This window comes from Ambystoma mexicanum, chromosome 1q, assembly GCF_040938575.1.
Source record: "Ambystoma mexicanum isolate Mex_15411 chromosome 1q, UKY_AmexF1_1, whole genome shotgun sequence".
Classification (NCBI taxonomy): domain Eukaryota; kingdom Metazoa; phylum Chordata; class Amphibia; order Caudata; family Ambystomatidae; genus Ambystoma; species Ambystoma mexicanum.
In genome coordinates, this window is record NC_090922.1 from 1238489644 (window position 1) to 1238502929 (window position 13286).

At 46.8% G+C, this 13286-nt stretch overlaps 1 protein-coding gene and 1 long non-coding RNA gene across 15 annotated transcripts in view; one reads left to right on the plus strand and one right to left on the minus strand.

Annotated features, from left to right (window-relative positions):
- Positions 1-13286, plus strand: part of DOCK7 (dedicator of cytokinesis 7) — a 1498361-nt gene that overhangs the window by 814736 nt on the left and 670339 nt on the right. For all 14 annotated transcript variants that reach the window (XM_069642017.1, XM_069642019.1, XM_069642018.1 and 11 more), the window contains one exon: positions 6882-7051. In XM_069642017.1, coding sequence (XP_069498118.1) covers positions 6882-7051 — 170 coding nt within the window. The remainder of the gene's footprint in view (positions 1-6881; positions 7052-13286) is intronic.
- The window catches only part of LOC138544921 (uncharacterized), a 191407-nt gene that overhangs the window by 33558 nt on the left and 144563 nt on the right, over positions 1-13286 (minus strand). The gene's annotated exons all lie outside the window — the stretch shown is intronic.

Here is a 13286-nt window from a genome sequence, read left to right on the forward strand (position 1 = left end):
TGCTGTTGATGTGGCTTTTGTCTAGCACTACATTTGTATTCTTTTTTTTTTCAATATACACTGCCACTGGAATGGTGCACGCAAGGACTGCTCGGCCACTAATGACATACACTTACAGTTCACTGCACATCCTTTAACATTCATCACAGCGCGTGCTTATCATTCTACTTGAAATGAGTGTTAAGTATATGTACCTCGTACCTGTTCTACTTTGTGCAAGTCCAAAGACATCTCAAGACTACCGACTAACGTGAGATGGTATGGTTTACTGGGTAGGTTTTGGAGCCTGAAGGCCTCTGTTCTTATTCAGGCTCTGGCACTTGAAGAAAAAATCATATAATTCCTGGCCATCACAATTCTAAAGTACATTTGTAAAAAAAATAATAAAAAAAATAAACCAACTGCAACAAGTTTCAACTATCACTGTCCCGATGACATGTGACCACCCTTTCCCATCATGCCTAGTTTCTGTATGTGGCCTAAACCAACCCAACACACCGTACTGTTCAAAGAACAACTCCTGGTGTTGGTGGAGATGTGCCTTCTACCACACATGTTCTCTGTAAAGCGATCCTATATTTAGGTCTGTGCTTGATCAACTGTCCCAACAAAACATTCAAAACACTTCCTACAGTGTGGCTAATATTTTTGCAAGAGAAGCAAAGAAAATTCCCAATGAAAGGGAACTCGCATCCACTGCAGACTATCACAGGCCAAAGTAAGGCAAACATTTAGATGCAACTTTGAATATAAAATGTGAAAAAATATAATACATTTAAAAATCGTACGTATTACACATAAGACTCTTTGGACTCTATTTTTGTCACAAGTCAATGTAATTTAATAAAACACCCAACGCATTTCAAGGTAACAATCTCATCAGGGGTACAATTTGTTGTCAATGTATGTTTTGTTAATGACTTATGTGAGTATATTATCGCTTCTTTTAAGCGTTTGAAAAGACAATTTTAAGTGACCTTTTATTAGTCTTGACCATAACAGTATTTATGATGCTTGTGAATCTTCTTAGAATCCCATGCTGTGCATATAGTCCTATACAAAAAAGGGGTGCCTGATTAAAGTCCCGGGTCCTTCAGGCGTCCTATAACAAAAAATTAACAAAAAATTGTTGGTCCAACTCTATAATTTTTTGTGCATATAGTCCGGCATCTGGCAGTAATCGTGGAGTATTCTTTCAAAGATCGAAAGTGGAAGTCGACATGGGCATGACTGTAACACTATCCCTAGCGTGACGTGTAGTGTACCCAAAATCACTCACGCGTCGAGGTCTCTCAGAAGGTTTTTTTGTTTTTTTCCGCCCATCTAGTTGGTTGCCTTATGCGGAGCCTGCAAGAGTTGATATTGCTCAATATTGTTACTTTGTCCCACAACCTATGGTCGTCTAGTCTCCTGACTACTTCTTTTCGACAACTACTTTGTGGACTCCCTGCCGCCGAAGACATCCACTACCGCTCGGCGACTGGTATACTGATCGACGTCTGTAGACCGCGTGGCCTCTGCCCTCCGGCCAGACCCTTACATTAGGGAGAGTGGGGCCCTGGGTTTGAAATGCATCTCCTTTTCCCTTCTCTTTCCCTATTTGGTCTGGCTTCTGTCTACCTCTGCCATAGAGAGGACGACCTTTATATTTTGTCTGATGCGTAATAGCAAATTCCCTTGGGAAGGACACCCATCGCTGTTGCAGTAGGTGTCTACCTCGAGATCACAACAAGCGTTCTTGTAAGTCCTGCAAGCTCTTTCGTCCAAAGAAGTTAAAGGACAGGCTGACATAACTGTGGGCGGCCTACGCAATGCAGGCCAAAAGTAATTCCCCCGTTGGCACCATCGCTTCAGATGACGAGGACTCCAGCGTCAGCCATGGCTCCGATATAGAAGCCATAGACCTTTTGGCGAACCCTCCGGTTCCCAAATGCCCGTCCCTGCCCTGACAGACAGGCCACCAGCTCAGTTATGGGGAGTTCACACCCCAGCGACAAGGGCACACACGCACCACCTAAACCAAAACACACAACCCCCAAGGCCTCCTCAATGTCGAAGAAGCGTGTAACGCCAACCGGCCTGCCGAAAACTTCGACGCTGTCTACTGAACCTCGCGGCTCGGCGCCCTCCACGCAACCGTATTCTTGGCATGCGACTAGGCTTCCCTCTCATAAGGGTGTTTCCCCCAACACATGGCCCCCGACATGCGGTCCAAGGGCGCGCTAGCGCCTAAGGCTTCGGCAGAGTAGTCAACCACGATGGCACCAGCAGGCGTGCCAAAAATTGGCATTCAGCTGCCGAAAATACTCGTCTTGAAGATATTATTTCGGCAGCAGGAGAACAGAGGGCCACCCCCTCTCAATGAGAGGAATATTCTGAATCCCCCAGCCTCTCTCTTTATCAGGGAAATCCACCCCTTCTGACCAGCCTTTTCCACCTCCAGGGCCTACTGCATCTTCCCTGTGGACTCGCCAGAGGTTTGAGAATTATATGGACAAGATGGCCCAATTTATAGATTTCTCAGATAAAAACATTACTCCCAAGAGACTTAGGGAGGAGGACGCCTACCCCATTCCACAAAAGTTGCATAAGCTTCCCATTCATAGACAAGTCCACCAAGAGGAGGTCTTTGATTACTCAGAACAGGTGGAGATATATGAGGAAAATATATTTGATCAGCACACAGCTGACCAGGACCCGTACTGGCATCATGATCAGCCAGCAGATTGGGGAACTTGGCTTTCACCCACACACACCCCTGACCCTGACATTATTTGTCTGGATCCACCTTCATCACCTCAACAAAGGCAGTCATCACCTGTGGATGACCAAATGCTATTTAATGCCATCCTGAAGAGAACCGCAGATAATTTTGAGATTGCTACGCATGAGGCAGCCCCGGACACTGACTTTGAAAATATTCTCAAGGTAAAGCCTCCCACTAGTAAGGCTATTCCATTACTTAATTCAATAAAGAAACGCCTAGCTCCTTTATTGTCACCATCCATCACAAGGGTAGTCGAGCCTCGGGTTGAGAAATTGTTCCGCCCCTCTCCATCTGACCCTATCTATATTCGAGGTTCTGCCACACCGGACTCCCTGGTTGTTACACCACTAGAAAAAGGGCAGGGGTTCCACTATCCACAGCAGAAGCTCCCCCTGATAAATATTGCAAAAAACGTTATGCCCTAAGGAAACGTATTACTACCTCTCTGGCCTATTCTACCACAATAGCTAATAATACAACCCTCCTCACTAGTTACAGCGACGTCCAATGGGGCCTGCTCCATGAAGGCATTCAAGAGGTCACAGAGCCCACCCGAGCACGCCTGCAGCTGGTCGTGACTGATGGCAGACAGGTGACCCATAATATATTAAAGAACACTGTAGACGCAGCTGAGACTGCTGGACATACTCTAGCTCAGGGGACTCTTCTCAAGATCCACTCCTGGCAGAAGAACTTGGGCTTACAACCAGAGACTCAGGCCTCTCTGATTAACAAACCTGTCGAAGACTCCAACTTTTTTGGCAAGGCTGTTGATGACGCCCTGGAGACTGTTAAGAAAAAGAATGAGACGCTGAAGTCACTCAGCCAGATCACGGCCAATACCTTCCACAGCAAGGAGGCTCAAATTCTCGCTGTTCCTTTTGTGGTGAATCTTTCTCCCATTCTCCTCATAGTCAATATGGATCTGGAAGTACCCCATGATCCTCCAGCCAAGGCTCATCTCGTAACAGCCAGTACCAGCAGAGAGGTAAACGTAGAGGCAAGGGAAGATGCAGGAACTCTACTCCAAGAGGCTCCCCGGCCTCCACCGCAAAGTGACTCGCCAATTTGGATCCTCTCCCATGCCTCCCCGGTCGGCGGATGCTTGGCGTCATTCCTCCACACATGGGATGGGATCACATCAGACCAGTGGGTGTTAAAGACCGGCACCCACGGTTACTGCATCGAGTTCCACCGGCCACCTCGATACCACCCACCAAAGAGCAGATGCATATCACCAGCACACCTGCAAATCCTACTGGAAGAGGTGCAGATCCTTCTGAAAAGGGGCACTGTAGACGTCCCCATTCACCAGGTAAACAAGGCTATTTATTCAGTGTACTTCCTTGTACCCAAAAAGGATCTCACTATGTGCCCCGTGCTAGATCTGTGCCCAGCGAACAAATATGTCAAGCCGAAAAAGTTCAGAATGACAACATTGCCGGAAGTAATCTCACTGCTGCTGCAATGGGATTGCATGGCCACATTGGATATGAAAGATGCATACTTTCATACTTCAATGTTCCCAGCGCACAGAAAGTACCTAAGGTTCATGATAGAGGGCAACCACTATTAGTTCAAGGTTTTTCCCTTCGGCATTGCCTCCATGGGTGTCCACGAAGGTACTGGCGGTAGTAGCTGCTCACCATCCCAGTCTATTCTTACCTCAACAACTGACTCATAACAGGGGATTCGTACAGAACATGCCTAACAAATACCCAAAAGACAGTAGATCTTTTCTTCAGCCTAAGGTTCTCGATCAAATAGAAAAAGTCAATTCTAGACCCCAGACAAGTAAAACAGTTTCTGGGGGCTCTAATTCAGACCGAAAACTGTATCGCCTTTCCCTCCAACGAGCAGGTTCAAAAATTGCTGTTCCAGATCCCTCATTATGTAGCCAGTCACGAGGTGACTGTACGCAAAGACATCCGACTGTTAGGAATGATGGCCTCCTGCATCTACCTAGTTTCACACGCACGCCTGCACATGTGCCCCATGCAAGAGTGGATCTCGAGACAATGGTGTCAGGCCAGCGGACATTGGGACGATCTAGTGGTTGTCTCGGCAGCCCTCATTCAGTCTCTGCAGTGGTGGTCAAGGGAAAACCTCATGCAAGGGAAGACCTTGACCACCCCCGCAGTAGAAGCCACTCTCACCACAGACTCATCTCTGACGGGGTGGGAGGCTCACCTCCTTCACCAGAATGGCGTACAGTGTGTGGTCCCCAGCAGTAGCATCCAACCACATACACTTATTGGAACTGCTAGCCGTGTTCAAGGCCCTGAAGGCTTTCCAAAATCACCTCCAGCGGAAGACAGTTCTAGTCCTCACGGACAGTACTACGGCCATGTATTAATTAAACAAACAAGGGGGCACTCACTCTCTAGGGCTATCCAAACTGTTCCAGAACATATGAAAATGGGCTCTCAAACTTTTGGCAGACCTACTCAGCAGAGACTTCCCCCTACCCCTAGAGCACGAGTGGTGACTGCACAAAGACATTGTACTCAACGCCTTCGCAGACTGGGGCTTCCCAGAGATCGACTTGTTTGCAACTCTGGAGAACGCACAATGCCCAGATTACGCTTCCAGGTACCCTCAGACCGCTCCAAGGGGAACGGTCTCTGGATAGCATAGTCAGGGAAATTTGTCTCTGCTTTTTTCCTTATTTCCTCTGCTCAGCAGGATAGTGCACAAGATGCAACAAGAGCCAGCCAGGATGATTCTGGTGGCCCCGATGTGGGCCTGCCAACCTTGTTCCTCCCCTCTCATGGTAATGTCAGTCTCCCCTCCCAGGAAGCTGCCGTGCCCTTACAACATGCTGTTGCAAGACCAGGGGGAGACACTACATCCATGCCCTCAAACTCTCAATTTAGCAGCCTGGCTCCTGAGGTCATGGAGTTCGGGCACCTTCAACTCCCTAAAAGATGTATGGACATACTCTGGGAAGCACTGAAACCTAACACCGGGCATTGCTACTCCAGTAAATGGAAACGCTTTGTCATCTGGTGTAATGGCAAAGGCATCAATCCTGTTGAATGCACACCACAACATATTGTCCTGTACCTAACCCACCTGTTAGATTCAGTTTTGGTTTTCAATTCTTTAAAGGGCCACTTAGCTGCACTTTCAGCATACACCACGTCCCAGAGTAAAGTTTTGTAGTAGAACATTCCAGTAATTAAAGCTTGGAAGGGGTAAAATAGGCTTCACCCCCCTATTTCCAACCCAGCTCCCGGGTGGGACCTGAACATTGTACTTACCGGATTAATGGAGCCTCCCTTTGAAACAATGCTCAAGGCTAGCCTAAAAGCACTTGCCTACAAGACTGCCTTCCTTGTGGCGATCACATCGTTAAGGAGAGTTAGTGAACTGCAGGCCCTTTCAGTTCAGGACCCATTCGTCACGATTTACAAAGATAAGGTGGTCATGCGCACTCAACTACGTTTTGCGCCTACATTTATTTCAAAGTTCCATGTAAACTAGTCCATAGAACTATCCACCTTTCTCTAGAACCCCACTAAAGTGGCAGAGAGAAGCCTCCACACCTTAGATGTGAGGAGATCGGTTATCTACTACCTGGAAAAGACAAAACCACTAAGAAATACAAGACCGTTTTACGTTTCAGTGGCAGCTGGTAGAGAATGGGACCCCGTCTCTAAATCAGCTATTTCAAAGTGAATCGTAAACTGCATCACACTGTGCTACACTCTTGCCAAGAGAGATCTGCCCTTCACACCAAGATCACGCTCTACTCGGGGTACAGGGGCTACCATAGCATGGATTACAAATGTTCCTCTTTAGTCCATTTGTAAAGCAGCAACCTGGAGTCCTGTACACACCTTTATACAACACTATTGGAACTTTCTTTGCTTCTCTTACATGTACAGTCCATGTGCCAGGATTGTGATTTCTCCCCCGCACCTCGAGCTCTATATATCGTGACTAAAGTCCCTCTTTCAAGGACAATAATAAGGTGTGCATTGTGCAATCCCTTTTGTAATATTTTTTGTAATCCAAGTTTGGCAACGACTGTTTCTTAGCAACTTCTTACCATTGTCCAATTGAGAGAGTTTTCTATTCCTGGCAGTGAATAACTGTTATATAATTGTAGGTCCTGGTGGCTTAGGAGGCTCAATGCATTATGCCACGATGGCCCGATCGGCGGCCAGGCCAGCCAGCCTGAATTTGAATCGCTCAAGGAGCCTCAGCAACAGCAATCCAGATATATCTGGCACACCAACGTCGCCAGATGATGAAGTGCGATCTATTATTGGCAGTAAGGTAATAATGCTTCCGAATGTTTTTCCGAAGGGATTTTTCATGTATTATGATAAGTTCATGCATTTTACTCCCAGATGTTCCTTTGTCTTTTGATTATGGGTACAATGTAGGTTTGTCACGTAGCAAAATAAGTCATTCTTCTGGGCAGAGTAGCAGAACGTCTAGGCCACCATATAGGGTTACAAATATGCCACGGATGTACAAGATGTACAAGAATGAACAAGTGTTCCTACCAGGGTTCACTGTGCTTCTAATCATGTTTAATGGTAAGGCGGATCCCTCGTTAAAAGCCAGCGCTCAGGCTTTTAACTTGGGCTGCCGGGCCGTTAACACCTGTTCCAGCCCCTGGAAGGGTGCTTAAAGCCACAATAATGCTCTTTGCTTTTATACAAAATAACCAGGATTGGGTTCTATGAAAAGATAGTGTATTGTGTGACCGGGCCGGGGGCCACGTCCCTAGTCCCACCCCTCCGATGATGAGAGGGTTCCCAGATTACATTTTTCCCATTTCCAGCACTGGTCATGTCACTCATTCCTGAGTTTTCAGGGCGAGAGACAGGTAGAGGGAACCTTGGCCTTTGCAATGTGCTGATAACACATTGCATATATAATATACACACCGCATTGCAGAGATGTTTTTAGAGGGGCTAACTTTAGAGACTGCGGGGGTGCAGCTTAAATGTTACTCTGTGTCTGAAACACACGCTCTGAGAAAGAGCGTTCTCCTGTCCCCCATGCCCTTCTAATCACACCCCTGACATGCAAGTACTAACACCCCATTACGATTTCAATTGCTAAAAAATGTATGCATACGAATGCAGGTGCTAACAATAACACGCTTTATATTAGCAATTGCCGAGCCTTTCAGTACATTGCAGCGCCAGCACTGTTTATTGTCTGTGCCTGGTCCTGTCCTGCCAGGGCTCTGTAGTGCAGCCAGGTTAAGTCAACATAACCCAATATTTTGGAGGGGCTGAAGCCCATTGGCCCAGAGTATGGCTAATGATGTATTTTGGAATGGACCTTTTCTATAAATGGATAATCGTCTAATGTAAGGAATGTTTGTACTCCCATATTTGTTTTCAATGTGCTCCATTTTAAAAGATGTAATTAAAATGAAATACTATGGCAGCCTGATCCAAGTTTTTCATTTTAGATTTGAGCACCTTTATTAATGCTTACAGGCAGTACACATGTGTAAAGTTACATCACAGACATTGCTTCTAATAACCATTAAGTAAAACCACTTTCAAGACTAATCCTTTAGTTTGCTGTAGGATTGGTCTTAAACTACCTAGCCATAAGAACTGCATAAGGACGGTGGGTAGGGAGTGTGGGGATTCTAACGGTGCTAAGCGCAACCCACACAATGTTATGGGAAACGACATTATGTCTAGTCGAGCCATTGTGGGTTTGCAGAGAGAGCATTTTTGTACCAATGTGCCTTGGAAACTACACCCTACGGCCATCAACGCTTTCTCTCTTTCCCTCAGTTTATAGGTCACTCTCTCTAGTGACTTATGCACGCGTGGGCTTGCCAGACTTTGAAAACTAGACCTAACAACACTAAGTATTAATGTTTCTTATACTACCAGGACATTTTGCGTTTTGGCTGATAATCCATAGTGTTAAACCTGTATAACCTCACCCAGAACAGAGCAGAATTGAGGTTTTTGGTTCAATCATATGTATGCTTATTTTCATTTGCTTAGCTAAGAGTTTAGTGCGCTCAATAAATGCATAAATAAAAATAAATAAATAAATGCACGTTGAACATTTGATGTATTTCTAAGATTTCCCATATTTCTCCTGTGGTGGGATCTTCTTGCTGAATACTTTAAAAGTCCTCGGGTTTTAAACACTATCTCAACTGCAGATGTAAGATGTCCGTCTCGGATCCTCACAGGGTCTGTCGTTATTGCCTCGGAGAGGAGCACGACACACAAGATTGCGGGTCATGCCAGTTGATGCACCCAAGGCACTGCGTGAACGGGAGGAAAAATGGTTCACTTTTCCCCACAAGGAGAGAGGTGACAAACAGATTTGTTCGATGTCACCTGGTATTAAACTTACTACCAAAAAATGGTCCCTGGTCCGCAAGGACAAGAAGTAAAAGAAGCACTGCAAGAGTGCCGTTCCCCCGGTAGGTCTTTAAAACATCATTCTCCTTCCTCATCGATGAAAAGGAGTCACTGACACCTCGGAGGATTAAGCGCCTCAGGTACCTTTCTCCACCCTCCAACCTGGAGGAGTGGGAGGCCTTTCAGCTGAAGATGCTCTATGTTTGGCCCCGGCACTTTCAGCATTGGCCCGGGGTGCCAGCAGCTTCAAGCTCGGCTCCGTCAGCGCCATCAGAGTCCACCGTACTTGGGCTCGTCCACAACAAGAATGCATAAGGGTCTGTCTGGAGGCCATACCACTCTGTCTGCCAACATCAGTCTTCCAGGCTTGATCCTTTCCTCACCAGTGCCCCCAGCATCAAACAACAGTGCTGAGGTTCCTCCAGGGTAGCCTCCACTCGATAGGGGCGCATTCATGTCTCACATTGAAGACATTTATGAGGAAGCGGGCGTTCCCATTTCGTTTGTATTGAAACCTGTACATCCCAGGAAAGTTGTAGACTTCCCAGAGGAATTCTATGGGTACGGTGGTGACTTGTTGAATCTTGCTACTGATTTGCAGGATGCAAGTAGGCTGGACACCTCACCAGAATTGGCCATGCTTCCTGCTCACACCCCGGGAAAGCCTCAGGCTACTTGTTAGCGCCTGCTAGCAAAGGTGCTTGATTCCTTAGGGTTATCATCCCCCTATAGACCCAAGGTTCAGTATGTACATTCTGGATGAAGGTTCACAGAAAGAGACCCTACTATATTTTAATCAGTCAGTAGAAGGGCCAGTCTTAAAATTGTGATTTAAGCCAGCCTCAGTCTCTGCGGTGGACCAGGACCAAGAAGCACAAAGCCACCCATTCGGGCACACAATTCCTGTTTGCTCAAGCATCCTCAGAAAGCTTAGTTGTTCAGGCAACTAAGGCAAACTTGAAGATAACATATTTTCCTTTTTATGCCCCCAGATCGGGGGAGCAAAAGATTTCCTGCCCAGGGAAGAAAGTTCTTTGGTTCAGGCAGACTAGGCCTGATATCCATCCATGCCTCCTGCACCATGGCCACATTTTCTTTTTGCCTTTGGTCTGTTATTCGGAGGCGGCCAAACACATCTGTGCTGGTGACTATGAGGGATGAATTTGAATTCTTGGTTAAAGGGTGGCAAGGAGACTTCTCGTCAGACCTGGGTACTGACAGCTTTGTGGCTAAGACTATGGCTACTGGAATGGTGCTAGAGATATTCTTGGCTAAGGAGATTGGGGGTTGCCCCGGATGTTCAAGCTACATTCCTAGACCTCAGCCTGTTTGGAATAAAGGCAGATGAGCTCTTCCGCAATTTCCAATCTCTTAGCTGACTGCCAAGTCTCAGGACCAGGCAGTCCAACAACATCATCCAGCAATTCCCATGAGCACAGGAAGGGTTTTTCATCCCTTTGCTTCTTAAACCCAAAGAGGCAGAGGTGAAGCTCCCTCTGGCAATCAAGGGCAGTGCTGTCCCAACAAGGGTCAGGCAGAGGTGCCCCTATAGGAGGTTTATCTGCCTCTGCCATGCCCTCAGCAGCTCTGGGTGCAAACCCTCTGTGAAGCAGACTTCCACCACCTTTGCCCTGTGCGAAACAGAGTTTCCACTTCCACAAGAAATTGATTCTTACCATTCCTGACCCTACAGGTACCAGGTATACTGCTCAACACCCTCCAGATCATCCACCAGACAACTTGTACTTGCCTCCAGTTCATCAGCTTCTGGCAAAAGGGTCCATTGATTTGGTACCCTGCTCAGAACAAGACAATGGCTGGTACTCAACTTATTTTCTGCTGCTGAAGAAGGATGGGGGCTTGCGCTCAATCTTGGATCTACAGCTCGTGAAACTGTACTTGCGCAAAGGTACGTTCAAGATGATCACTCCAGCCAAATTCTTAAAGCCCTCGGCCTGCAGGATTGGCTGGTCTCCCTGAATCTCCAGAATGCCTGCTTCCTGTGATTCTTGTGTAAAGGCATATGGAAGTACCCGAGATTCACAGCAGGGCACTAACACTGCCGAATCAAGGTCTAGCCATTCAGTCGGTCTTTGGCACCCAACATCTTCACCAAGCTGTTTCAGAAGAGAGGGCATCCATGTCTTTACCTATCAGGATGAGAGGCTCCTCTGGGCTTGCTCTCCAGGCCAGGCAGTGGCACATTTGTACCAGACACGCAGCCTGTTGCACAGCTTTGGTTTCCCCATGAACTTCCGAAAGTCCCATGTTTCACATCCCAGTCCTTGCGGTCCATCGGGGTGGTCTTGTACATTCACCTGGGCATGACTTAGGCAGGTGATCGAGTACTAAATATCTCCAAGATGGTTATGGTATGCATCGTCCAATCGCAGGAAAAGGGAAATGTCTCAAATTTTCTTTGCCTGCTGGATCTGACAGCCTTCTCCATTCTTGTCGTGCCATAGGCCCGACTACTCATGAGCTCACCACAGTGGCTTCTCAGTTGTCATTAGTTTCTGTTTCAGGGACACATCTCCGACCTTCTTCAGTTCTCAGCATAACTGTCCAGAGAGTCAACCTACTGAAAGGAGCATTTATTTGACAACCTTGGCCGCTACTGACTCTAGTCTATGACGCGCCCCTGAAAGGCTGGGCCAATAACCTACAATACCTTATGGTGAAAGACATGTGGTCTCCATCAGAATGATGGGAGCACATCAATTTGCTGGAGTTCAGTGATCAAGCTGGCCCTGGTAGATTTCATCCCTTCACTAGGGGGGAAGACAGTATTGGTCCTGACAGACAACGCAGTGGCCATTCACTACCTCAACAAACTATTTGTGTGGGTTCCTTGCCTCTGTGTAGAGAAGCAATGAAACTGTGTTTCTGGTCTCTGGAGAACATCACGACTCTGATGGCTGTGCATCTGTGATAGCAGATGCTTTGAGCAAACAGACCATAGCCTCCCAAAAGTGGGAGTTCTGTCAAGCAGTTCTGGAGGAAGTATTCTTCCATGGAGGGACTCCTCAAGTGAACCCCTGTGCTTCCAGTGTGAACCGGTAATGCTGGTGGTTCTGCTCTACGGTATTTCCATGTCATGGACCTTTGGACGGCTGAGTGGGATTTCGACCTGCTCTGTGCATTCTCCAATCCATGTCATACCACTGGTTCTTAGGAGGCTATGCCTGTTCAGGTCAGTATTGATTCCGATCATTCTGGACTGTGTCCATAGATTGTGATGCCCAGAGTTGCTGGACATGGTCATCTGCCCCCAGGCGCCTTTTGCAGATAGCGGACCTCCTCTCCCAATCAGTGGGACAAATCCCTCATCCGAACGTCAACAGCTTGAACCCTCATGCTTTGCTGCTGAAAGGTTGAGATATAAGGAGCGGGATCTGTTGGAGGATGTCCTGGACACACTTTTCGCTACTAGGAGACCCGTCACCAAATCCATTAATATTTGTAGGTGGTTTAAGTTTTCGGCTTGGTGCCGGGAGAGGTATCTGGATCCTTTTTCCTGCTACACATACACTGTTCTAAATTTTCTGCTTTCTTTGGCCTGGGTGGCCTGCAGATTGGCACTGTGATGGAATATTTTATTGCCATTTTTTTATAACTTATTTTTATAATTTACAACTTGTTGCATGACACATGCTCATGTATATTGTTTCTTTATGTAATTTGCCTGTACGCTTTCTTCACGCCCTGATGCCTCTGGGCCTGGCGCGCGCTACAAATAAACAAAAAAAAAATACATTTTGGTTTATAAGAGGACCCCGGAGCAGGGAGATTTTTTACGATCCCCATGCTCATGCAGTTCTTGCCGGATCTACGTAATCAGTATCCCCATGCCAGTTTGCTGTTCTGTCATGGGACTTAAATGCATTGTTAATGTCTACCATGAGCATTCCATTTGAACCCTTCCACTTTTGTTCATTACTCACCCTGAAGGTGGTTTTCCTGGTCTCCTTCACTTCTGCTAGATGGGTGAGTGAGCTCAAGGCATTGTCATTTAAACCGCCCTACTTGATTTTGTCCAAGTAAATGTTGACATTGAGAGGCCATGCTTCCTCCTGAAAGTGGTCTCTGATTTCTGCATCACTCTCAAAAGATCTGTCTTCCTTTCTTGGTTCCTACGCTTCACCCTCCCAAGG